This window comes from Catharus ustulatus, chromosome 4 (genome assembly GCF_009819885.2).
Source record: "Catharus ustulatus isolate bCatUst1 chromosome 4, bCatUst1.pri.v2, whole genome shotgun sequence".
Taxonomy (NCBI): Eukaryota; Metazoa; Chordata; class Aves; order Passeriformes; family Turdidae; genus Catharus; species Catharus ustulatus.
The window spans coordinates 458,389-485,468 of NC_046224.1; the positions used below are offsets into that span (position 1 = coordinate 458,389).

The following is a 27,080-nucleotide window of genomic DNA, read 5'->3' on the forward strand; positions in this document are numbered from 1 at the left end:
GGACAGGAGGGGATCCTGGGCCATTCCCAAGGCACAGGGGGGATCCTGGGCCATTCCCAAGGGACAGGACAGGATCCTGGGCCATTCCCAAAGGCACAGGACAGGATCCTGGGCCATTCCCAAGGGACAGGAGGGGATCCTGGGCCATTCCCAAGGCACAGGGGGGGATCCTGGGCCATTCCCAAGGCACAGGACAGGATCCTGGGCCATTCCCAAGGCACAGGGGGGGATCCTGGGCCATTCCCAAGGGACAGGAGGGGATCCTGGGCCATTCCCAAGGCACAGGGGGGATCCTGGGCCATTCCCAAGGCACAGGAGGGGATCCTGGGCCATTCCCAAGGCACAGGACAGGATCCTGGGCCATTCCCAAGGCACAGGAAGGGATCCTGGGCCATTCCCAAGGCACAGGAGGGGATCCTGGGCCATTCCCAAGGCACAGGACAGGATCCTGGGCCATTCCCAAGGCACAGGAGGGGATCCTGGGCCATTCCCAAGGCACAGGAAGGGATCCTGGGCCATTCCCAAGGCACAGGAGGGGATCCTGGGCCATTCCCAAGGCACAGGACAGGATCCTGGGCCATTCCCAAGGGACAGGAGGGGATCCTGGGCCATTCCCAAGGGACAGGAGGGGATCCTGTGGCCATCCCAAGGCACAGGACAGGATCCTGGGCCATTCCCAAGGCAGGACAGGATCCTGGGCCATTCCCAAGGGACAGGAGGGGATCCTGGGCCATTCCCAAGGCACAGGACAGGATCCTGGGCCATTCCAAGGCACAGGAAGAGCCCTGGGCCATTCCCAAGGCACAGGACAGGATCCTGGGCCATTCCCAGGCACAGCAGCTGCCCCCAGAGCAGGGGCAGAGCAGCAGGGCCCATTCCTGGCTATCCCAGCTGGGCACAGGCTGCAGGAATCAGCTTCTCCAGGTTTTATTGGGAAGGGGCTGGCAGGAGCTCTCCCAGCCCCGCTGTGTCCTGGAGCTCAGGCTGGGTGTTCAAGCAGAATAAATGAGATTTGGGGCCAGCAGCCATTCCAGGCACTCTGGGGAGCTCTGCCCCTCCTCTGGCTGTGCCCAGGACACTCAGAGCAGCATTCCACGTCCAGCAGTTCCTCCCGCTGCTCCCTCGGGCCAGGGGTGGCACTGTCACCTCCTGCCCGTGCTCAGGAGCTGTCTCCAGCCCTGCAGGGCTGCTCCTGCTCCTCCCCCGGGCCGGGGCTGGGGCAGTGCCCAGGATCCAAGCAGGACAGGGTGAGGTGTCCAGGGAGGGACACTGGGGTCCCTCCTGCCCTGCTGGTGCCACCCAGGGGACAGTTCCAGTTCCAGCCCTGCTCCCCGTGCCCCCAGCAATCCCGGCTGGGTCAGGGCAGGATCTCCTCCCAGAGGGGCTGTCCCGGGTGGGTGGGACAGGCTGGGATGGGCTGGGCCAGGCTCTCCCGCTCCAGGAGCCCCCGGCTGGGCGCTCAGGGGTGGTGCAGCACGGCCTGCAGGTCCTCGGGCAGGGAGCCGATGATGGTGTCGATGTAGAGACTCACCCGCTGCAGGGTCTCCTCCTTCACGGGCAGGTGCTGGCAGCGAGCCCTCACCTGGGGAAGGGAATTCACACAGTGGGGAGTTGGGAATTAACACATTGCAACGGGAATTCACACACTGGGGAAATGGGAATTCACACATTGCAATGGGGAAATGGGAATTCACACATTGGGGAAATGGGAATTCACACACTGGGGAAATGGGAATTCACACATTGGGGAGATGGGGAAATGGGAATTCACACACTGGGGAAATGGGAATTCACACATTGGGGAGATGGGGAAATGGGAATTCACACATTGGGGAAATGGGAATTCACACACTGGGGAAATGGGAATTCACACATTGGGGAAATGGGAATTCACACATTGGGGAAATGGGAATTCACACATTGGGGAAATGGGAATTCACACATTGCAATGGGGAAATGGGAATTCACACACTGGGGAAATGGGAATTCACACAGTGGGGAAATAGGAATTCACACAGTGGGGAAATGGGAATTCACACAGTGGGGAAATGGGAATTCACACATTGCAATGGGGAAAATGGAATTCACACACTGGGGAATGGGAATTCACACATTGGGGGAATGGGAATTCACACATTGGGGAAATGGGAATTCACACACTGGGGAAATGGGAATTGACACACTGGGGAAATGGGAATTCACACATTGGGGAAATGGGAATTCACACACTGGGGAAATGGGAATTCACACACTGGGGAAATGGGAATTCACACATTCCAGGGGTGTTCCCCTGCAGCTCAGGATAAAGCAGCCACCTGGGCCTCGGGAGGATCCTCCCAGCTCTGAGGTTCTGAACCTCCCCGAGTTTCCCAGCCCTCCAGGGAGGGACAGCAAGGTTTTCAGGTTTCCAAGGTGTGATCCATGCCCCAGATTTCTCTCCACCCGGGACAGGAAGGGGTGCAGGGGAGGGAGGGACTCACCAGCTTCTCCCGGAGCTTCAGCACCAGGTCCACGATCTCCACCTCGGACTTGTCCTTCATCCAGGCCACAATGTCCTAAGGAGAGAGTGGCTTCCCTCAGGGACACTTCCCAAGGGATTCCCTAAGGAAAGCCTGAAGGAAAGGTGAGCAGGGGGTTCCTCATTCCTGAAACAGTGACAGAGCCCTGGAGTGCCCCCCTGGCATGGCAGGGACCCCTCCCAGTGGCCCAGCTGCTCCCAGCCCCAGTGCCCAGCCTGGCCTTGGCCACTGCCAGGGATCCAGGGGGCAGCCACAGCTGCTCTGGCAATTGCAGCCCAGGCAGGAATTGCTGCCCAGGATCCCAGCCAGCCCTGCCCTGTGGCACTGGGAGCCATTCCCTGTGTGCTGTCCCTCCATCCTTGTCCCCAGTCCCTCTCAGCTCTCCTGGAGCCCCTGCAGGCCCTGGCAGGGCTCTGAGCCCTCCCTGGATCCTTCTCCTCTCTGAGTAAAGAATTTCTTCTGATACTTGGGACAAATAAACTGAAAGCCTTTGGTGCTTCCAGCCTGGCTTGGGAAGAGCCAGAGGGATGGCACAGGGGTGTCAGGGATTGCTGGCACTGTGCCTGTCCCAGCCCTGTGCCTGTCCCTGTCACCCACCGCCTCACAGACACAGCTCTATTCTATCCCAGCCCTATCCCAGCCCTGTCCCTGTCCCGTCCCTGTCACCCACTGCCTCACAGACCACAGCTCTATCCTGTCCCAGCCCTGTCCCTGTCCCAGCCCTGTCCCATCCCTGTCCCAGCCCTGTCCCAGCCCTGTCCCTGTCACCCACCGCCTCACAGACACAGCTCTATCCTGTCCCATCCCTATCCCAGCCCTGTCCCAGCCCTGTCCCTGTCCCAGCCTTGTCCCTGTCCCTGTCACCCACCCGCCTCACAGACACAGCTCTATCCTGTCCCAGTCCCATCCCTGTCCCTGTCCCTGTCACCCACCGCCTCACAGACACAGCTCTATCCTGTCCCTGTCCCTGTCACCCGTCACCCACCGCCTCACAGATGGCCTCCAGGTGCAGGGCCTCGAGCTTCTGGCTCATCTCGCGGTGCCGCTGCCGGAACCAGCCGTCGAAATTGGGGGACTTGAAGAATCGCCTGTGGGGAGGGGTCAGGGCTGGTGGCACTGAGGGGGACCCACAGGGGTGATCCCACCCAACAACCCCAGCCTGGGCCCCCCAGCTCCCTGAGGTGACCCTGGGACACAGCAGGACATGGGCACACATCCCCAGAGCAGCTGTGGCTGTCCCTGTGTCCCTGGCAGTGTCCCTGGCAGTGTCCCTGGCAGTGTCCCTGGCAGTGTTCCGGCCAGGCTGGATGGGCTGCACACCCTGGGACAGTGGGATGTGTCCCTGCCATGGCAGGGGGGGCACTGCAGGGGTTCTGAGGTCCCTTCCCACCCAGACCATTCCATGATTCTATAATGACTGTTTCTGATCCCTTTCTGGGATGTTTTCCTTCTCCATCTCTGTGCATTCCCCATTTCCTCCCTTGGCTATCCAGCCCCTGGATTTTTCCCACTCCTCTTGCACCAGGCTGCTCTCCATCCCATCCAGAGCCAGGAGGACCCTGCACAAACTCCCCTGCAGGATCTCCTCTCGTTTAAAACACGAACCCCAGCGCTGCATTCACCCTGGATTTGCTCTTCCTGAGTCCTGCAGGGCCCCAGCTCCTGCTGATGCAGGGTTTGCTGCACTCCCAGATCCTGGCACTGGGCTCAGCAGTCCCTCAGGCCTCACCTGTAGAGCCCCAGCCAGTCCCCCTTGAGCACACAGGTGAGCTGGGGGCCGGCGTGCTCCAGGCTCTTCATGAAATCCTCCTGGCAGAAGGGGCGGATCTGGGGGGGGTTCTGCAGGGGGAGAGCCACGTCAGAGAATCCACACCACAGAATCCCAAATGAAACCAGGGGAACTGGTGCTCAAGGCATGAGGATAAAACACCCCAAGGCTGACCCTCACATGAGATTCCCACTAATCCAGCTCCTGGCAAATCTGGGAATATCTGTCCCACGAGCTCTCTCAACTTTTCAATGAGTTTTTTAAAGGAGTAAAAATCCTGTTCCTTTAACAGGAGAGTGCCCAGCACCTGTAAGCACTCCCAATCCCAAAGGGAAGGAGCATGGGCAGTGCATCCTACCTTCCATGGAGTGATGGCCCTCTGCAGAGGCATCAGGCTGGCCATGTAATGCTCCTGGAACAAGAAAAGATAAAACCAGAAATCATAACTGACAGCTGAGGAGCCCCCTGTGGTGCCCAGAGCAGCTGTGGCTGCCCTGACCCCAGGCTGGGAGCAGGGACAGGGGAGGTGTCCCTGCCATGGCTGAGCTCACAGGCCCTTCCCACCCAACCCTGGGCACTCCCTGGCCTGGCAGCAGCCCTGGCACTCACCAGAGGGATGATGAAGCTCTGGGTGAGCTCCAGGAGGTGCCTCCTCAGCAGAGCGCTCTGCACCTCCGAGGGGCGCTTCCGCTGGATGCCCTGCGGGCACACGGTCACAGGGTGGCACCCGGGTCACCAGGGACAGCTGGGTCACCCAGTGTCACCCACGGCACCCACGGTCACAGGGGGCACCCGTGTCACCCACAGTCACATAGTGTCACCCATGGCACACACAGTCACCTGCTGTCACCCATGGCACCCATGGTCACAGGGTGACACCCATGGCACACATGGTCACAGGGTGACACCCATGGCACACACAGTCACCCAGGTGTCCCTTGGTGTCACACACAGCCTGCAGCTCTGCAGCCAAGGGAGCTTCAAGTGCTGCCCAAAATCCAAATCCCCAAATGCAAACTCTAAAATCTGATCCCCAAAATCCAGATCCCCAAATCCAGATCCCCAAATCCAAACTCCAAAATCTGATCCCAAAATCCAGATCCCCAAATCCAGATCCCCAAATCCAAACTCCAAAATCTGATCCCCAAAATCCAGATCCTCAAAATCCAAACTCCAAAATCCAGATTCTCAAAATCCAGATCCCCAAATCCAAACTCCAAAATCCAGATCCCAAAATCCAAACTCCAAAATCCAGATCTCAAAATCCAGATCCCCAAAATTCAGATCCCAAAGTCCAAACTCCAAAATCTGATCCCAAAGTCCAAACTCCAAAACCCAGATCCCCAAATCCAGATCCCAATCCAAACTCCAAAACCCAGATCTCCATAATCCAGATTCCCAAATCCAAACTCCAAAATCCAGATCCCCAAAACCCAGATCCCCAAATCCAGATCCCAAAGCAGGATTCCACCCTCTACACAAACACATTAAAATTTCAAGTTTCACTACATAAAATCTGTTTTTTTTTTCAGGCTCTTTTTCTGATATCAATTCTCCCCACCCAGTTTATTGTTACCACCAGGACTCAATCCTTAACATGACGTGGAGAATGCTAAACTGGCATGATGAACATGTCCCAGTATGGACTAAAGGATCCCCAAGTGTAAATTGTGCTGCTCTGGAGAGCTCTGTGTGCTCAAACCAAGCTCTTGGGTTTGCCCAGCCAGGACAGAGCAGGAGATGCTCACTTACCTTCAGCAGCCTTTTAATCAGGGTTTTGTCTTTGTGAAGGAATGTTTTATAGGAAGTGTAGATTCCTACAAAAACACAGAGTCAGGAAAAGCCAGGAGCGAGAAGGGGCCCCAGGGGAGGGGCAGGGTCAGCCCTGAGCACTGCTCCCACCTGGTTTGGTGTCCAGGGTTTTCAGCTTGGCCAGCTTCTTCACCTTCACCTGCTTGGGCAGGTCCCCTGTGGCACACAGGGGGACAGCTCAGCTCTGTCCCCTCCTGCTGGCACTCTGGGTGCTGGCACTCTGCACCTGGGGACACCCAGCCTGCCTTGCCCAGCCCCAGAGCCATCCCAGCTCCCTTCCCTGCTGGAATCTGGGATGAGGATGAGCTAAAATCCAGCTCCTCATGCCCAGGGTCTCCTTGGCTTCCCAGTTAAAAGTGCTCAGTAATTACAGCAGGTTTCTCTCTCTGTTTATCTCCTCTCTCAGTTCCCTGTCCAGAAGGGCTTCTCCTCCCCTGGAATCTCCAGGACAGCAATTCCTGCTCCCCACAGCTGCCCCAGCTCCTGCACATGGCCACAGCCAGGGCTGTGCCAGGACTGCAGCGAGCAAATCCTGCCAGGGCAGCTCCCTGCAGCCTCCAGCTGCTCTGCCAGCCCTGGGGTGCAGGGCCGAGCTCACCTGGTACCCTGAGCTTACCTGGCACCCTGAGCTTACCTGGTACCCTGAGCTTACCTGGTACCCTGAGCTCAGCTGGCACCCTGAGCTCACCTGACAGACACCCTGAGCTCAGCTGGCACCCTGAGCTCACCTGGCACCCTGAGCTTACCTGGCACCTCGAGCTCACCTGGCACCCTGAGCTCACCTGGCACCCCAAGCTCACCTGACAGACACCCTGAGCTTACCTGGCACCCTGAGCTCACCTGACAGGACACCCTGAGCTCCCCTCACCCTGAGCTCACCTGACAGACACCCTGAGCTCACCTGGCACCCTGAGCTCACCTGGTACCCTGAGCCCACCTGACAGACACCCTGAGCTCACCTGGCACCCAGAGCTCACCTGGCACCCTGAGCTCACCTGGCACCCTGAGCTCACCTGGCACCTCGAGCTCACCTGGCAACCCTGAGCTCACCTGACAGACACCCTGAGCCCACCTGGCACCTCGAGCTCACCTGGCACCCTGAGCTCACCTGGTACCCTGAGCTCACCTGGCACCCTGAGCTCACCTGGCACCCTGAGCTCACCTGACAGACACCCTGAGCTCACCTGATACCCTGAGCTCACCTGACAGACACCCTGAGCTCACCTGGCACCCTGAGCTCACCTGGCACCCTGAGCTCACCTGGTACCCTGAGCTCACCTGGCACCCTGAGCTCACCTGGCACCCCGAGCTCACCTGACAGACACCCTGAGCTCACCTGACACCCTGAGCTCACCTGGCACCCTGAGCTTACCTGACAAACACCCTGAGCTCCCCTGACAGACACCCTGAGCTCACCTGACACCCTGAGCTCACCCGGCACCCTGAGCTCACCTGGTACCCTGAGCTCACCTGGCACCCTGAGCTCACCTGACAGACACCCTGAGCTCCCCTCACCCTGAGCTCACCTGGTACCCTGAGCTCACCTGGCACCCTGAGCTTACCTGGCACCCTCATCTTACCTGGTACCCTGAGCTCACCTGGCACCCCGAGCTCACCTGACAGACACCCTGAGCTCCCCTCACCCTGAGCTCACCTGACAGACACCCTGATCTCCCCCTCCCCCTGATCTCCCCTCACCCTGATCTCCCCCTCTCCCCTCCCCCTGATCTCCCCCTGATCTCCCCTCTCCCCTCACACCCTCCCCCCTCACTCACCCGCCATGCGCAGCTCTCCCACCCGCAGGATGTGTGGCCAGTGCTGCAGGGTTTTGATGAAGAAGGGGTTGGTGACGCCCACGACGATGTTGGGCCTGCAGGGAGGGCACAGCTGAGCGCTGGTGGCGCTGGGTGCCCCCCAGGGGGTGCCAGGGCAGGGCAGGGGGCACTCACGGGGCCTGGGTACGCGTGGTGTACTCCTTGAACTCGCTGTCGTGGATGGTGAAGTACGGCCGGAAATCGCAGCAGTAGCGCAGGGGGGCCAGGCAGCTGCAGGGACAGGCACGGTCACCTGGTGTGGTAGGGCACCCTGCATGGCACAGGGCACTCTGGGCATGGCACGGTCACCTGGTGGGGCAGGGGCACCCTGCATGGCACAGGGCACTCTGGCATGGCATGGGGACCCTGGGCATGGCACAGTCACCCTGGGTATGGCACAGGGCACTCTGGGCATGGCATGGGCACTCTGGCATGGCAGGAGCACCATGGCATGGCACAGGGCACTTCTGGGCATGGCATGGGGACTCTGGGCATGGCAGGGTCACTCTGGCATGGCATGGGGACTCTGGCATGGCACAGGGCACTCTGGCATGGCACAGTCACCCTGGGTATGGCACAGGGCACTCTGGCATGGCACAGTCACCTGTGGGGCAGGGGCACCCTGCATGGCACAGTGCACTCTGGCATTGCATGGGGACCCTGGGCATGGCACAGGGCACTGGGTATGGCATGGAGACTCTGGGCATGGCACAGGGCACTCTGGCATGGCATGGGGCACCTGGGGCTTGGCACAGGGCACTGGGTATGGCATGGGGACCCTGGCATGGCACAGGGCACTCTGGCATGGCACAGTCACCCTGGGCATGGCACAGGGCATTCTGGCACGGCACGGTCACTCTGGCCATGGCACAGGGCACTCTGGCATGGCATGGGGACCCTGGGCATGGCAGGGTCACTCTGGGTATAGCACAGGGCATTCTGGCATGGCATGTGGACCCTGCATGGCACAGTCACTCTGGGTATGGCACGGTCACTCTGGGTATGGCACAGTCACCCTGAGTATGGCATAGGGCACCTGGGCATGGCACAGTCACTCTGGGCATGGCATGGGGACCCTGGGCATGGCACAGTCACCCTGGACATGGCATGGGGACCCTGGGCATGGCAGGGTCACTCTGGGCACGGCAGGGTTACCCTAGGTATGGCATGGTCACTCTGGGCATGGCACAGGGCACTCTGGGTATGGCACAGGACACTCTGGTTATGGCACAGTCATCCTGGGTATGGCACAGGGGCACTCTGGCATGGCATGGGGACCCTGGGTATGGCAGGGTCACCCTGGATACGGCATGGGGACGCTGGGCATGGCAGAGACACCTTGAGCATGGCACAGTCACTCTGGGTATGGCAGAGACATCTTGGGCATGGCATGGTCACTCTGGATATGGCAGGATCACCCTGGGCATGACAAAGACACCCTGGGTATGACAAAGACACTCTGGGTATGGCAGGGTCACTCTGGGCATGGCAGGGTCACTCTGGGCCAGCACAGGGGACAGTCCCTGCCCTGGGCTGTGCCCACCCTGGCTCAGCAGCCCCAGCGCCTTTCCCAGCTCTGCAGCCCCTCTGCCCCAGCCTGGAGCGCTCTGGGGGCTCAGGGTGTCCCCAGGGCAGCACCTGGCCCTGGCCTGGCTGGCCCTGGCCCTGGCCTGGCTTGTCCCTGTCCCTGTCCCTGGCCTGGCTGTCCCTGGTCCTGTCCCTGTCCCTGGCCTGGCTGTCCCTGTCCCTGGCCTGGCTGGCCCTGGCCCTGACCTGGCTGGCCCTGGTCCGGTCCTGTCCTGGCTGTCCCTGGCCTGGCCTGGCTGTCCTCCCTGGGGCAGCTCCAGGATTGTGGTGTTTGTGCTAAGGCAGAGCTCTGAGCTGTGAGAGAACGTCCCTCAGGGCTGGAAGCAGCAGGGGAGGCTCCTTTTCACTTTGGCAAAGCTTTCAGGAGCAAACCAACCCAGCCTGGGTGAGCAGCAGGGTGCACATGGCAGGGAAAGCTGCCAGCAGCTGGGTGTTACCTGGTCAGGGCCAGCACCATCTCTGAGGACACGCTCGGGCACGGTGCCATCACCACCATGGGCTCCCCCAGCAGCATCAGCTCCCACAGCATCTGGATGTGGATCAGCACTGGCTTGGAAGCACCTGGGCCATGGAACAATGACAGGCAGAGGGCAGGGGGTCAGTTCAGGATGGACCAGACACAGCTGAGGCCTGCAAGCCCCCCAGGTGTGCTCCCATCCAGGATTTGAGATCTAGGATGGACTCCCAGCATTGGCCAGGGGAATTCAGGGGTCTTCACCACTCAGTTGTGTCACACAAGTTTAAAGGAAATGCTCTAAGCAAAGTCAAAGCAATCTGTGATCAGAGTCATGGAGTGGTTTGGGTGGGAAGGGACCTCAGAGCCCATCCAGTGCCACCCCTGCCACCCTGGGGCCTCCTCTGGACCAAAATCCTTCTCCCCAAATCCTTCTGCCAGGGCTGCTCCAGCCTGGATTCATCCCTGGGCTTGCCCTGACCCGGATGCAGCACCTTGGTCTCAGCCTTGTTAAACCTCAGGAGGTTCCCATGGACAGGTGCTGAGCTCAGTGTGTCAGAGAACAGGACAGCCCTGGATTCAGAGCAGGGACAGGTGCTGAGCTCAGTGTGTCAGAGAACAGGACAGCCCTGGATTCAGAGCAGGGACAGGTACTGAGTTCAGTGTGTCAGAGAACAGGACAGCCCTGGATTCAGAGCAGGGACAGGTGCTGAGTTCAGTGTGTCAGAGAACAGGACAGGACAGCCCTGGATTCAGGGCAGGGACAGGTGCTGAGCTCAGTGTGTCAGAGAACAGGACAGGACAGCCCTGGATTCCAGAGCAGGGACAGGTGCTGAGCTCAGTGTGTCAGAGAACAGGACAGCCCTGGATTCAGAGCAGGGACAGGTGCTGTGTTCAGTGTGTCAGAGAACAGGACAGCCCTGGATTCAGAGCAGGGACAGGTGCTGTGTTCAGTGTGTCAGAGAACAGGACAGCCCTGGATTCAGAGCAGGGACAGGTGCTGTGTTCAGTGTGTCAGAGAACAGGACAGCCCTGGATTCAGAGCAGGGACAGGTGCTGAGTTCAGTGTGTCAGAGAACAGGACAGGACAGCTCTGGATTCAGAGCAGGGACAGGTGCTGAGTTCAGTGTGTCAGAGAACAGGACAGGACAGCTCTGGATTCAGAGCAGGGACAGGTGCTGTGTTCAGTGTGTCAGAGAAACAGGACAGGACAGCCCTGGATTCCAGAGCCTGCCCAGAACTCGAAGGAGTCCCTGGAATGCAGCAGTGTGTGACTGCACCATCCCTGCTCCCAGCAGGTGGAGGGGACAGGGTGGGGAGGAGCCTCTCACCTGAACAGATCCAGCTCATGAACACTGGGGAGAACCAGCGGGGCTGGTAACAGGTTCTGGATGAGGAAGGGAGAAAAGGCTGTTAGTAGCTGTTAGTGACCTGTGAGGAGATGGGAGCAGCCAGCACGGGGGGCACAGGGAACACCCTCACATCCCGAGGGCTGTGCTGGGGGCAGCTCTGCACCCCACTTCAGATCTGTGCCTACAAACTAAGGAGGATTCCCTGCTTTTCCAGATGGCAAAGGCTGCCCTCATCTGCTCCTTTATTTCCCAGGGTTTCCTCTGCAGGGAAAGTGTTTGAGACACAACAGAGCCAGGAGAGGTTAGAGATGTGGCACCAAACCAGTGTTAGTCACAGAGAAAGGGGAAAGGGGGAAGAATCCAAGGCAGCGCAGAGCCAAAACTGCAGCAAACTCCAAACAGCTCAGGGGTGAAGGCAGGAGCCCAGCAGGGAAAAGCAAGGGGAGCAGTGAGTAACCATGGGCTGGGGGCAGAGCCCTGTGTGACCGCAGGCAGCAGAGCCTGGAGTGGAACTGCTGAGAGCACCCTGATCCCAGGCCAGAGACAGGATCCCAGCAGGATCCCAGCAGGATCCAGCAGCCAGAGGCAGCTCCTCCCCCCTGGCAGCCCCTCTCACCTCCTGGTTGCACTGCTTCACGGGGCTGGAGCCTGGCTTGTCCACCCGGGACGGGATCCTCACCTGCAGGGGGAGAGCAGCGTCACTCCGGGATGGGAGCAGCACGGAAAACTCCTCCAGCCACAATTCCAGGGAAGGCTGTGGGGATGTGGGGAGGACTGGGGTGTCCCATGGGACACAGGGTTCCTGCAGCACAGCCCAGTACCTGGATGACAACTCCCATCACGGGCAGGTTCAGGGTCTGGCCGGGCACGGGCGGTGGCCACTGGTCGATCTCGTTGCACACTGAGGGACACAGGCAAGGGGAGAGTTTCACCTGAGGGGAAACCCAGCTCAAATCCAGCTCATCCTGGCATTGAAAGGGAATTTGTCCCTGTTCCCAGCTCACAATCCCCCTGGCTTGTGGCAAATCAGAGCTGATAAATCAGGATGAAATGACCCAGCAAGAGAAGGCCTGATGGAGGCACAGTAGATTACTGGCTCTGGGAATGCACTGAATTCCTGGGAACAACCCCATCCCTGGGAACACCCTGGGAACACCCTGCATCCCTGGGAACACCCTGCACACCTGGGAACACCCTGCATCCCTGGGGAACACTCCCATTCCCTGGGAACAACCCATTCCCTGGGAACAACCTCATTCCCTGGGAACAACCCCATCCCTGGGAACACCCTGGGAACACCCTGCATTCCTGGGAACACCCTGCATCCCCTGGGAACAATCCCATTCCTGGGAACAACCCCATTCCCTGGGGAACACCCTGGGAACACCCTGCATCCCTGGGAACACCCTGCACACCTGGGAACACCCTGGGAACACCCTGAGTCCCTGGGAACACCCTGCATCCCTGGGAACAACCCCATCCCCTGGGAACACCCTGCATCCCTGGGAACACCCTGCATCCCTGGGAACACCCTGAGTCCTTGGGAACGCCCTGTATCCCTGGGAACACCCTGCATTCCTGGGAACACCCTGCATCCCTGGGAACACCCTGCATCCCTGGGAACACCCTGTATCCCTGGGAACAACCCCATTCCCTGGGAACACCCTGCATCCCTGGGAACACCCTGCATTCCCTGGGAACAACCCCATTCCCTGGGAACACCCTGCATCCCTGGGAACACCCCCATTCCCTGGGAACACCCTGGGAACACCCTGCATCCCTGGGAACACCCCCATTCCCTGGGAACACCCTGCATCCCTGGGAACTCCCTGTACCCCTGTTATCCTCTCGGACACCAAGCTCTCCCCTGTTGGAATTTGCTCCCTCTGGAGCATTCCAGCTGTGTTTCAGGATGCAGCCCTGCTGTCCCAGGCTGGAATCCCTGTCCCAGCTCACCTGCCTCCAGGCAGGGCTCCAGCTTGTCGAAGTACTCCGGGGCAATGAGCTGCAGCAGGCACTGGAACAGGTTCACGTAGGGCAGGCGGGACACGAGCACCAGGGACTGGGAATGGCACGTGTGGGATCAGCCCTGAGCCCTGCACTGCTCATTGCTGCACTGAACATTCCTGTACATTGCTGCACTGCTCATTGCTGCACTGAACATTCCTGCACATTGCTGCACTGCTCATTCCTGCACCGAACATTCCTGCACATTGCTGCACTGCTCACTGCTGCACTGAACATTCCTGCCATTGCTGCACTGCACATTGCTGCACTGAACATTCCTGCACATTCATTCCTGCACTGCTCATTCCTGCACTGCACACTCCTGCACTGAACATTCCTGCACTGCACATTCCTGTACTGCACATTCCTGCACATTCCTGCACTGCTCACTCCTGCACTGCTCATTGCTGCACTGAACATTCCTGCACATTCCTGCACTGCTCACTCCTGCACTGAACATTCCTGCACTGCTCATCCCTGCACTGCTCATTGCTGCACTGAACATTCCTGCACATTGCTGCACTGCACATTGCTGCACTGCTCATTGCTGCACTGAACATTCCTGCACATTGCTGCACTGCACATTGCTGCACTGCACACCTCCAGCCCTGCTCATTCCTGCACTGCACACTCCTGCACTGCTCATTCCTGCACTGCTCATTGCTGCACTGCACATTGCTGCACATTCCTGCACTGCACACTCCTGCACTGCACACTCCTGCACTGCACACTCCTGCACTGCACACTCCTGCACTGCTCATTCCTGCACTGCTCATTGCTGCACTGAACATTCCTGCACATTCCTGCACTGCTCATTGCTGCACTGAACATTCCTGCACATTGCTGCACTGCACACTCCTGCACTGCTCATTCCTGCACTGCACACTCAGCACTGCACACTCCTGCACACTGCTGCACTGAACATTCCTGCACTGAACATTCCTGCACTGCACATTGCTGCACTGAACATTCCTGCACTGCACACTCCTGCACTGAACATTCCTGCACTGAACATTGCTGCACTGCTCATTCCTGCCTGAACATTCCTGCACTGCTCATTCCTGCACTGCACACTCAGCACTGCACACTCCTGCACTGCTCATTGCTGCACTGCACACTCCTGCACTGCTCATTCCTGCACTGCACACTCCTGCACTGCTCACTCTGTACTGCTCATTGCTGCACTGCACACTCCTGCACTGCTCATGTCCTGCACTGCACACTCCTGCACTGCTCATTCCTGCACTGCACACTCCTGCACTGCTCATTGCTGCACTGCACACTCAGCACTGCACACTCAGCACTGCACACTCCTGCAATGCTCATTGCTGCACTGCACATTGCTGCACTGCACATTGCTGCACTGCTCATTGCTGCACTGCTCATTGCTGCACTGCACATTGCTGCACTGCACATTGCTGCACTGCACATTGCTGCACTGCACACTCCTGCACTGCTCATTGCTGCACTGAACATTCCTGCACATTCCTGCACTGAACATTGCTGCACTGCACACTCTGCACTGCTCATTGCTGCACTGAACATTCCTGCACTGCACACTCAGCACTGCTCATTCCTGCACTGCACACTCCTGCACTGCTCATTCCTGCACTGCACACTCTGCACTGCACACTCCTGCACTGCACACTCAGCACTGCACACTCCTGCACTGCTCATTGCTGCACTGAACATTCCTGCACTGCACATTGCTGCACTGCTCATTCCTGCACTGCACACTCCTGCACTGCACATTCCTGCACTGCACACTCCTGCACTGCACACTCCTGCACTGCTCATTCCTGCACTGCTCATTCCTGCACTGCTCATTCCTGCACTGAACATTCCTGCACACTCCTGCACTGCTCATTGCTGCACTGCTCATTCCTGCACACTCCTGCACTGCACACTCAGCACTGCTCATTCCTGCACTGCTCAGAGGGGTGAGCTTCAAAAACCCAGCACAAAGTGGTGCAGTTCAAAATGCAAGCAATGCTCAGGAACACTGGGGTTGTAAATCAGAGTCTAGGAAAGCACACAGGATCTGACCTGAGGCCTTGGGAAAAGCTCCCAGGCTTTTGGTGCTGGAAGCAAGAATGTAAATTCAAAGCTGGAAGCAGAAACAGGTTAAGTAGAGAAAAGTTTGGCTGTAAGTTTAAGATAAAGAAAAAATAAAAAGTAATTGTAGAGGTGACAAAAGTCTTAGAATGGATGTGTGTGTCAGAACAGGATTGGCTGAGAAAGGTCACATTGTAATTAGACAAAATTTCTTAGTATTAGTCAAATAACATGAATATCTTTGCTAGCAAGGTTTTATTGCTTAATAAATCCTTAAAAGACCTTGTAACCATAAATCTTGTGATTTCTAGGCATGCTTTCAACACCTACCACAAGAACTCATGTTTTTTATAAAAGATAAGAAAAATAAACCACACTTTCTAAAGCAACTAGAAATTCCATCTCTCTGCCTCATTCAGAGAAAAACCAAACTGTGGGAACAATAAACCCACAACAAAACCCCTGGAGCAGTGCCAGGCAGCACTTGGGTGGAATTCTTGCTGCCCACCTGCAGTGAGCCAGGATTTGGGAGAGCAAAGGGATGGAGCAAAAGAGCAGCTGGAGAGGGAATAAAAATCAACTGCTGGTGGGTTCAGAGCTCCCAAAAACCATTTCAGGTGTGGGGAGCGACTCCTGGAATGGGAGCTGGGCAGATAAACAAAGCCAAGAGATGCTGGGGAAGGACAAAGGACCTTGGAATGAGGAATTGTGTCCAGCAAGGCCTTTTTTGTTCTAACTGGGGCTTTCCTGTGCAATCAATCAAAAGTTTTTTACAATTGTCCCACCCAGCCCCACTGGGGGTTCCACTGTTACACCGATTCTCTTCTTTAACCACTAATGAGTGCATTAATTGGGAATGCAGGAGTCATTTAAACACCTGTCCAACCCAAACGTGGCCATTTGAACTCAAACCTCATTCAAGTGTGACAATTCCTCCCCTGAGCAATCCAGTGGGACACTCACTGCTTTAGTGGGGATGGAAAACTGATTTCTGCATCAGCAGGAGTCTGAAAGGAACTCCTGCAGGGGCAGGCACAAAGCTCAGGACACTGCTGGGACTGACACAAGGACAAGGGAATGGCCTCAGGCTGGGCAGGGAGGGCAGGGTGGGCACAGCAGGAATTTCCCCATGGAAAGGGGATCAGGGATGGGAACTGCCCAGGCAGGGGTGGATCCCCAGCCCTGGAGTGCCCAGGGAATTCCTGGAGGTGGCACTGAGGGCTCTGGGCTGGGCACAAGGTGGGGTCAGGCTGGGAGGGCTCTTCCAGCCCCAGGGATTTTGGGATTCTGGACTCAGCACTGACCTTCTGGAAGTAGCCCCTCCTCATGGAGCTGTCCTTGACCTGCCGGAAGTACACGTAGCCGAAATAGTGAGCGGCCTCTCGCTGCAGGGACAGGGACAGAAGGACAAGGACACAGGGACAGGGACACAGGGACAGGGACACAGGGACAGTGAGGGACAGTGAGGGACAGCCCAGCCCCACTGTCACCAACCTTCTCCTGAGCCACCCCTCTGCTCTGGCAACAGCCCAGAATCCATCCCAGCCCTCCAAGAGAGATTCCCATGGGGACACAGGGAGAGACACAACTACAGCCAGGTTGGGAGGGAAGGGAAAGGATCCACGGAGAGCTCAGAGCCCTGCCAGGGCCTGCAGGGGCTCCAGGAGAGCTGAGAGGGACTGGGGACAAGGATGGAGGGACAGCACACAGGGAATGGCTCCCAGTGCCACAGGGCAGGGCTGGCTGGGATCCTGGGCAGCAATTCCTGCCTGGGCTGCAATTGCCAAAGCAGCTGTGGCTGCCCCTGGATCCCTGGCAGTGGCCAAGGCCAGGCTGGGCACTGGGGCTGGGAGCAGCTGGGCCACTGGGAGGGGTCCCTGCCTCAGTTCCCTCTCCCAAAATAGCTGAGATCTCCTGATTCAGCTCCCTCTCCCAGTGGGTCCCCTTAATCCCACTCCTCCTCCCAAAACAGCTGGGGTGCCCCTGACTCAGTTCAGATCCCCCTCCCCATGACTCAATTCAATCTTTGACCCCCCTGACCCAATTCCTCTCCCAGCAGCTCCCTGTGAGCACAGCAGGAAATCCCTGTGCTGATGGTCCTGTGTCACCATCCCCAGGGCCAGAGCACGGGGAGGGTTTCCCACAGGGACCCCCACCCAGGGCAGGACCCCCACCCAGGGCAGGACCCAGAACAGGACCACCCAGGACAGGACCCAGGCCAGGACCCCCATGCAGGACAGGACCCACCTGCAGCGTGAGCGGCGCCTCGCGGTTGTAGCGCCCGTCGTCCTGGAACGGGGAGCTGCGGGAGCCCCCGGCCTGGCGCAGCCGGAAACTGAAACTGGGTGTCCCCGAGGCCACCTGCACACACAGCAGGGACACACGGACACTGAGCTGGGGACAGCTCCAGGGGGGCATGGTGCTGTGGGGAATGCAGCTGGGGACAGGCAGGGACAGAGGGGAAAGCACAGCAGAGAGATCCAACAGGGAGGGGAGAGGGGAAGCAGGAAAGGAGGGAAAAGGAAGAGAATGGGAAGGACAAGGAAGGGAACTCCAGGAAAAAGCTTTGCCCTGGGAGGCCCTGGCACAGGCTGCCCCTGGACACCCTGGCAGTGGCCAAGGCCAGGCTGGGCACTGGGGCACTGGGAGGGGTCCCTGCCATGGCTGGGGGGCACTGCGGGGGTATTTGGGGTCCCTTCCCACCCAAACCACTCCAGGATTCCCTGAAAGTGCAGAAACCCAACCCCTAAAGCCCCAGGGCCTGCCTGGATGAGCAGATTGATTTCTCACTGTCCCTTTGTGATGTATAAACACAGGTTGGGGACATTTCTGCTGGAAGTGTCCCCTCCCCAGCTCCTGCTCCCAAACACAGGGATGTGACAGCTGCCACCCCAGGGACTACACTGGGAATTTCCTGGGAGCACAGGTTCCCACCCAGCCCAGGGTGCTCCCTGCAGCCCCCTCAGCCCTGCTGCACCCCAGGGACTCCTCTGTCACCCTGGTGCCACCCACCTGAGTAGGAGTCTGGGAAGGACAGGTAGCAGATGCTTGTTTTCTGCAAAGAAACCAACACCCAGTGAGACCCACCTGAGAGCTGCTCCCAAAGGAGGGGAAAGCAGGAAGGGAGGAAGGGTGAAGGAAAAGGAAATGAATGAATGAAAAGCAGGAATGAAGGAAGGGTGAAGGAAAAGGAGATGAATGAATGAAAAGTAGAAATGGGGGATGAAAAGGAAATGAATGAATTAAAAGCAGGAATGAAGGAAGGGTGAGTGAAAAGCAGATGAATGAATAACAAGCAGGAATGCAGGAAGGGTGAGTGAAAAGGGAATGAATGAATGAATGAAAAGCAGGAATGAAGGAAGGGTGAACAAAAAGGAAATGAATGATGAAAAGCAGGAATGCAGGAAGGGTGGTTACCTCCTTCTCTGTGAGCCTGAAGTCGTGGGGGTACACCAGCTGTGGAGAGAGCAGAGCCCCTGTGTCAGCCCTGTGCCCACAGCTGCACACACAGCCACTCCTCCCGTGCCAACAGACCCCTCAGCAAAGCACCTGGCAGGATTTACACTCTGGGCCTGGCACTAAACCCGGGTTTATCTGCATTTGGGGACGGACCCAAAGGCTCCTGGTTTAGATTGAATCTGGAGAGGTGATGGCTGAGTGAATGAATTCCAGATGTGCAAACATCTGCCAGGAGCAGGACAGCACACACAGCAGGGACAGGTGGGAATGGAGCTGGACAGGAGCAGGGGGTGTGGGGGTGAGGGGTGGGAGAGCAGCACTGGGAGGGCCCAGGAGGGAGGAATTCCATCAGTGCTGGACCTGAGAGCCTTGGAGGGCTCCTCCAGGCTGACTCTGTGCTTCTCATCATCCATGAGAGCCCAGCAGGCACAGGGCCAGGAATCCTGGGGGTGGGTTTGGGTGGGAAGGGACCTTGGGGACCCCCCAGTGCCCCCTTGCATGGCAGGGACCCCTCCCAGTGGCCCAGCTGCTCCCAGCCCCAGTGCCCAGCCTGGCCTTGGCCACTGCCAGGGATCCAGGGGCAGCCACAGCTGCTCTGGCAATTGCAGCCCAGGCAGGAATTGCTGCCCAGGATCCCAGCCAGCCCTGCCCTGTGGCACTGGGAGCCATTCCCTGTGTGCTGTCCCTCCATCCTTGTCCCCAGTCCCCTCTCAGCTCTCCTGGAGCCCCTGCAGGCCCTGGCAGGGCTCTGAGCTCTCCCTGGATCCTGTTCCTGCCCAGGGAGCACCCCCAGCTCTCCCAGCCTGGATCCCTGGGGCTCCTCTGGGCTCTCCAGCAGCTCCAGGTGCTGCTGCTGTGTCCCCAGGCTGGGACAGCTCTGCAGTGGGGTCTCACCTGGGGCAGGGTCCTGGGGAGGGTCCCACAGAGCCCTGGGGAGGGTCCCACAGAGCCCCTGGGGAGGGTCCCACAGAGCCCCTGGGGAGGGTCCCACAGAGCACTGGGGAGGATCCCACAGAGCCCCTGGGGAGGATCCCAACAGAGCACTGGGGAGGATCCCACAGAGCCCCTGGGGAGGATCCCACAGAGCACTGGGGAGGGTCCCACAGAGCCCCTGGGGAGGGTCCCACAGAGCCCCTGGGGAGGGTCCCACAGAGCACTGGGGAGGGTCCATCCCACAGAGCACTGGGGAGGGTCCACAGAGCCCCTGGGGAGGGTCCCACAGAGCCCTGGGGAGGGTCCCACAGAGCCCCTGCTGCCTGGGAGGGGCAGGAGTTGCAGCAGAGCAGGAACTGCCCAGCTCTGATCTCAGTTCTGCCCCAGAGCAGCTGCTGCTCCAGCCAGCAGCTCCAGGCAGGCCTGGCTCTCCTCTCCAGGCTATAAATAGCAGGGTGGCCCTGTGCCAGGGGGCTGGAAGTTCACCCAGCTCTGACAATTCCCTTGGCAAGGGCGGTGCCTGCAGCCCAGCCAGCCAAATTCCCAATTAACATCAACACTGCCAGGCCCTCTGAGGCTGAGCTGGGAGGGAAGAGCCACAGAACCCTGAGAGAATGATCCTCAGGGATGCACAGGGCCAGGGAGGCTGGGCTGCTGCACTGGGAAGGGATTGGGATTGGGATTGGGATTGTCCCAGGGCAGCACTCTCCTGTTCCCCTGCTCTGACCCCAACACTCCCTGTGGTTGGGACTAATTAATCCCCTCCTAAATGAACATTCATGCTGAGAATTCCCAGGGAATCATGGCAGATGTGACCCTGATCCCTCAGGAGCCTGTGAATCCCAGAACTGTGCTTCCCTCAACATCTGCTGCCCAACCCAGAGCAGCAACTGGGACAAGGCTTCTGCTTCCTCGCTGGATTCTGGGGGGGCTTCCTGCAACACAACTGCTGGAAAATCAGCCTTTAACCTCCAGGGTTGGGATTGATCATCTCAGAGGTCTTTCCAAAGTTAATCCCTCTGGGATTCTCATCCCTGCTTCCTCTTCACTTCAACTTTGATGTTTCTCCATGTTTGGGGTGCAGGGAAATCACCAAATATCCAAAAGTTCAAAACCTCAAACCCAAGGCAAAAGGAATCTGAGTCACTGTGACTTTTCAAAAGCCAAAGAAAGGCAAATGAAAAGGAACTCAGAAGTCCCTGGATGTCTCCAGAGCAGCCCAAAAGGGCTCCAATCACACCCTAAAGTGTTTATTTGAGTCTTTGAAGGTGGAGGGGCCAGGAACAGGAATTCCATTTCACTCCTGCCTCGATTTGGGTTCTGCTCTCCAACAGCTTCTCCACTGCCTGTGGAAGCAGAGTGGGAACTGCTGAATTCCAGAACCTTTGGGATCTTTCTCAGAGTCTCTGAAATTTCTGAATCTCTCAGAGCAGGATTTCAGAGGTTTGCACCCACCAGAGACCCCTGAGTCTGGTTTGTATCCCAGACCCCCTAAATTGGTGTCCCCAGAGCCCCCCAGGCCCCCACAGCTCCTCCTGCTCCTGCTTTCCCTCCCCATGGCCCAGCCCTGCTCCTTCCCTTCCCTCTGAACAGAGATGCACCAGGTTTTTCCACAGGAATGGGACAGTGAGATGATCCCAGCTCTCCTAAGCCATTTCTGCCACACAAGGACATTTTCCCACTGACTGAAGCAGGCAAAGGGAGAAAAGGAAGAAAAAGAAGGAAAATTCCCTTCCAGGGATGAACAAAGAACATTCCTGCATCCCTCATCCCTCAAAGGCCCCTCCTCACAAAGCCAGACAGGGGAGAACCCACCCTCACACATCAAAACACAGCTACAAAGCACCCAATTCTCCATGCTAATTATCATCCCAGCATGCCTCCCTTTCCTGGGGTATTTCAGACCTGGTTTTGCAGGAAAAAAGGATCAAACAGGTGAAGCTTGGGGTCTGGAGGAGATTTTTTATTCATTTTCAGCTCAGGGGGAAGAAACAAGTCAAGTATTCAAGGCAAGGGAGCAGCAACAAGCTGGAGTTGGTCCCTCCTGCTTCCCATTCCCTTTGGGATCTCCAGCATTTAAAACTGAGAAAGCTCAATGCTCTGCAAACCACAGAACCTCCCAAAACGGGCAGAGCAAAGGAGAGACTCCCACAGTCACACCAGAAATGAGAAGGAATTCGAGGTGGTGCCTCAGCCCAGAGCAATCCACACTGCCCATCCCCAGAGCACAGAGCAGCCCCTGGGGAGCCCAGCTCCCCCAAATCCTCCCTCAGGAGCAGCACTGGGACATTCCAGCAGCTGGGAGCACCTTTCCAGCCCTGCCCATCCAATTCCACCCCTCTGGGCCCAGCTCTGCTCCAACCCAGCCAGGGAAACCTCCCCTGCCCTGGCTGCTGGGAATTTGTCTTTGGAAACCTGGTATGGTTTGGGTGGGAGGGGACCTTGGGACCCCCCAGTGTCCCCCTGGCATGGCAGGGACCCCTCCCAGTGCCCCAGCTGCTCCCAGCCCCAGTGCCCAGCTGGCCTTGGCCACTGCCAGGGATCCAGGGGCAGCCACAGCTGCTCTGGCAATTGCAGCCCAGGCAGGAATTGCTGCCCAGGATCCCAGCCCAGCCCTGCCCTGTGGCACTGGGAGCCATTCCCTGTGTGCTGTCCCTCCAGCCTTGTCCCCAGTCCCTCTGCAGCTCCAGCCTGGCTCCCCAGGACGTGTCACCCAGGGCAGGTTTTCATTCCATGAACAGGATCCATGAGGGTCTCTTGGATGCTGCCCTGTGCCCCCCCACCCACAGAGACCCCCCACCCACAGAGACCCCCCACCCCACATCTCTGCTCGGCCTCCCCTCCCCTCCCTGTTCCTGCTCCCAGCCCAGCTCTGAGCCCCTTTCCACACCCCAACCGCGATCCCGCTTTTCACTCTGCATTCCTAATCCTGCTTTTCCCACTCTCCATTCCCAATCCTGCTTTTCTCTCTCCATTCCCAATCCCGCTTTTCTCTCTCCATTCCCAATCCCCGCTTTTCCCACTCTCCATTCCCAATCCCGCTTTTCTCTCTCCATTCCCAATCCCGCTTCTCACTCTCCATTCCCAATCCCGCTTTTCTCTCTCCATTCCCAATCCCGCTTTTCTCTCTCCATTCCCAATCCCACTTTTCCCACTCTCCATTCCCAATCCCCTCCATCCCCAATTCTTCATCCCCTTTTCTCTCCGCCATCCCTGACTCCGTCTCTCCCACCCCTGACCATTCCACACCCCCATTCCCTGACCCCCTTTCCACCTCCCTATTCCGATTCCCCCTCTCCATCCCCGGTCCCCTCGTGTCCCTCCCGGTCCCCTCACACCCCCGGTCCCCTCACACCCCCGGTCCCCTCACACTCCGGTCCCCTCACACCCCTGTCCCCTCACACCCCCGGTCCCCTCACACCCCCTGTCCCCTCGTGTCCCTCCCGGTCCCCTCACACTCCCTGTCCCCTCACACTCCCGGTCCCCTCACACTCCCTGTCCCCTCACACTCCCGGTCCCCTCACACTCCCGGTCCCCTCACAGACCCCCGGTCCCTCACACTCCCGTCCCCTCACACCCCCGGTCCCCTCACAACTCCCTGTCCCCTCGTGTCCCTCCCGTCCCCTCACACTCCCGGTCCCCTCACACTCCCTGTCCCCTCACACTCCCGGTCCCCTCGTGTCCCTCCCTGTCCCCTCACACTCCCGGTCCCCTCACACTCCCGTCCCCTCACACTCCCAGTCCGTGACCCCCGCATCACCCCCGCTCCCAGGCGCGCTGTGCCCATCCCCGGGCGGCTGTCGCGCACCTCCATGGCCTGTCCCAGCTCCAGGTCGAAGGTCACCACACACACGCAGTCGATCCAGGCGGCGAAGCGGCCCCAGGGCAGGGGTGAGGCGGCAGCGGCGGCGGCGCGGCGGGGCCGCGGCCCGGCCCGGCTCAGCGCGTCCATGGCGGCGCCGCCCGCGCGCGGCCACCCCGCGCCGCGCCCCCTGCCGGCCGGGAGGACCCCGCCCCGCGCCCCAGCGCCAGCGCGCCCCCTGCCGGCCGGGAGGACCCCGCCCCGCGTCACCGCGTCAGCGCGCCCCCTGCCGGCCGGGAGGACCCCGCCCGCGCCCCGCGTCAGCGCGCCCCCTGCCGGCCGGGAGGACCCCGCTCCGTTACCCCGCCCAGCGCCAGCGCGCCCCCTGCCGGCCGGGAGGACCGAGAGCGCCGCCCTGACCATCGAGACGGGAGCGGGCGCGCGGAGCGGCGCGGGCGGGGCTGTGGCGGGTGTCATGGCGGCGGCGTGAGGGCTCCGCGGGACTCGGGTCTGTTGGACCCACGGCGGCTTCACCGCTCGGTTCCGATCCCCGTGTGTGCCTTCCAGGGCCTGTGCCACCCCCGTGTGTGCCTTCAGGGCCTGTCCCACCCCCGTGTGTCCCTTCCAGGGCCTGTCCGACCCCCGGCTGTGCCCGCCTGAGCCTCCCCGAGCCCCGTTCGCAGCCCCGGGCCCGTCCCTCAGGGGCCGATTTTAGGAGCGCTCCGAACAAAAAAGACAAAAAAGACGCCGTTTATTCCCTGCCAGACGTGAGGAGGGAGATTTCCACAGAGCAAGCTCACGAAGGGGTAAAAAAATGGCATCTTTTCTGCAGGAGAATTGACACAAAACCTGCCGGTGTAACTCACATTCTCCAGCCTAACGCACTATTAATGGTGTGACCCAGCTGAAAGCTGACTTTCGCTTGACAAGACAGTTATTTATTGAGCCAGTTCTGTTGTAGAAGTTACCTGAGGCCTCAGTGACGTTTCCGGAGGTGAGGAGATGACTTCAATTCCTTTTGGAGTTTATCCCGGGATGGGGATTCACCGGGGTGTTCCCAGAGGCAGCGGGCAGAGGCCGAGCCAGGGTTGGTTTCTGTGATTTTTGTGGGTTCCAGGCAGGTGAACACAATGCATGAGTGCTGCCTGCTCTGGGACATGTGGAAATGGGGAATATCGGGGATAAATCAGATTAGAGGCCGTTTCCTGGGGAGCTGAGGAACACCCTGGCACTTTGCAGGGTTATTTATGGCAGGGTCAGGCCATGAGCACACGAGGAGTAAAGGGAAGGTGTGAGAAGGAACAATTCCGCCTGGCAGGGCCCCAGGGCCGGGCTGGACAGGGCTTGGAGCAGCCTGGACAGTGAAGGTGTCCCTGCCCATGGCACTGGATGGGCCTTGAGGGCTCTTCCAGCTGAACCATCCCATGATTGCAGAGTGCCCAGAGGTGCCCAGTGACACCGAGTGTCCCCCCAGGCACCCCCAGTGTGCCAGGAGCTTTTCCCACAGGAATTCCATGGATGGCCAGGCTGCAGAGCCTGGGTTTAATTGTTTATTTGTGGCACTTATTTGGTCCCCCTGTGCTGTTTGTTCCATTTCAGCCCTTTCATGTCCTTGTCCCGCCCCTGTCGAAGTCCCCTGCTCTGGGAGCAGAGGAGCTGCACTTAACCACTGCCCTGTGCCATGAACTGCTAATTAATGCTGATTATGATTTATTACAGGCTTGTGATAAAGCCTGCAACACTACATTTACACTTGCCACACTTGGAGCTGATTCTTGCTCCCTTGCCAGACAAGGGAAAGCAGAAAATAGAAGGAAGAAAACATGAACAAAAAATATTGGGATTTCTTCCTCGGTAACTCTTTGTCCCACAATAAAAATCAGTTTTAATCTTGTCCAGGGGTCTCCCATGGCTGATTTCACTGCAGCCACATCAACATTCCAGCCTGGCCAAGCAGAAGAAAATTAACTGTGAATAAAAAGGGAATAAAGGTGCTTAGAACATCTGAGAAGTGTACAAGTGAGGGCTGGAGGGTTTCCATTAGAGTGGAAGCACAGGAAGCAGGGAAGTGTCCCAGAATGTCAAACCAGCATCCCCATTCCTTCAACAGAGAATTTCCCAGAGCCACCAGGCAGCACAGGCAAGTGTTGGAATCACAGAACCAGGAAATCCTGGCATGGTTTGGGTGGGAAGGGACCCCAGAGCCCCCCAGTGCCCCCCTGGCATGGCAGGGACCCCTCCCAGTGGCCCAGCTGCTCCCAGCCCCAGTGCCCAGCCTGGCCTTGGCCACTGCCAGGGATCCAGGGGCAGCCACAGCTGCTCTGGCAATTGCAGCCCAGGCAGGAATTGCTGCCCAGGATCCCAGCCAGCCCTGCCCTGTGGCACTGGGAGCCATTCCCTGTGTGCTGTCCCTCCAGCCTTGTCCCCAGTCCCTCTCAGCTCTCCTGGAGCCCCTGCAGGCCCTGGCAGGGCTCTGAGCTCTCCCTGGGTCCTGTTCCTGTCCAGGGAGCACCCCCAGCTCTCCCAGCCTGGCTCCCAGGAGGTTTCCATGAACTGAGGACCTGCCCCAGAGTATTTCTGGTTTCCTGTTGGAAGCCCCGAGGTCTCAGCAGTGCTTTGCTCAGCTCCTCTGGTCAGACCCTGCCCCAGCCCGAGGGTGCCAGTGCTGGCAGGGGAAGTTCCCCAGTGGGATTTTCCCGGAGGAGGGAGTTGAAACACACCTCAGGACAGGCTGCCGAGGCTGCGATGGATCGCAGAGCTGGATGAGCTCCGGGCTGCTGCTGGACCATATTAGGGAAGGTTGGCGGTGGCAGAGCTGCGAGCCCAGCGCCGGGGCCGAGCTCGGAGCTGCCGGGGCTGCTGCTCATCTCCCCGGCAACCCCGGCAAACACAACACTGCCCAGCCCTGGCGGCTATAATTAACTGTGCAGCCGGCCCGCTGCCCGGCGCTCCCGCACTGCCGGGACAGTGTTCCCCGGAGCGGGCAGAACATTCCCTGCGGGCCCGGCAACCTGCGGGCTCTCCGAGCTCTGGGGTTTCAACCAGCCCTGGTCACTCGCGGCCCAAAAGGCAGCCAGAGAGAAACGCTGGGCTTGGAAAAGCTCCCAGAGCAGCGCTGGGTGCTCGGGACAGGCTGTGGCTGCAGGACAGGGGAGGAAGGCTCGTCCCCTCCTCCCTGCAGGGTCCGCTCAGATTAATGTCAAAGCGGCGCGGGGAGATCCTGTTCTGATGCCTGGCTGGAGGCACCAGATCACGCCTCAATCCTGAGCCAAGAATAGATCCCAGAATTCTTCATCATCCACAGCCTATTCTGGGCCTGCAGCCTCCCACACCGCTCCTGCTCCCGCTGGGAATCCTGCTCAGGCTCAGCTCTGCTCCCTGCTCCGGAGCTGGGGGCTCTGCACAGAGCCCTGCTTGTGCTGGGGGCTGCACTCACACACAGAGCCGGGAAAATCCTGCAGTGGTTTGGGGGTGAGGGGTCCCTAAAGCCACCCAGTGCCACCCCGGACAGGGACAGG

At 59.0% G+C, this 27,080-nt stretch overlaps 2 protein-coding genes across 2 annotated transcripts; one reads left to right on the top strand and one right to left on the bottom strand.

The window, feature by feature from the left end:
• Nucleotides 1–911: 911 nt before the first annotated feature.
• Nucleotides 912–23,712, bottom strand: DENND6B (DENN domain containing 6B). The gene is given in 22 exon segments (XM_033057525.1): nt 912–1,582; nt 2,481–2,555; nt 3,505–3,607; nt 4,249–4,358; nt 4,646–4,699; nt 4,897–4,986; nt 6,040–6,104; nt 6,190–6,255; nt 7,875–7,969; nt 8,049–8,144; nt 9,938–10,050; nt 10,052–10,061; nt 11,286–11,341; nt 11,923–11,985; nt 12,128–12,207; nt 13,263–13,368; nt 16,673–16,753; nt 17,616–17,708; nt 17,710–17,729; nt 18,381–18,423; nt 18,786–18,824; nt 23,569–23,712. Coding segments are annotated over 22 exon segments (1,725 nt in total). The 3' UTR covers nt 912–1,459.
• LOC116995141 (vegetative cell wall protein gp1-like) lies at nt 23,711–24,052 on the top strand. The gene has a single exon (XM_033057526.1). The coding sequence runs from the start codon at nt 23,711–23,713 to the stop codon at nt 24,050–24,052; it is 342 nt and encodes a 113-aa protein (XP_032913417.1).
• Nucleotides 24,053–27,080: the final 3,028 nt, after the last annotated feature.

Coding starts and splice junctions, on each gene's coding strand:
- LOC116995141 (XM_033057526.1), top strand. CDS start 23,711: ATGGCGGCGCCGCCCGCGCGCGGCCACCCCGCGCCGCGCCCCCTGCCG.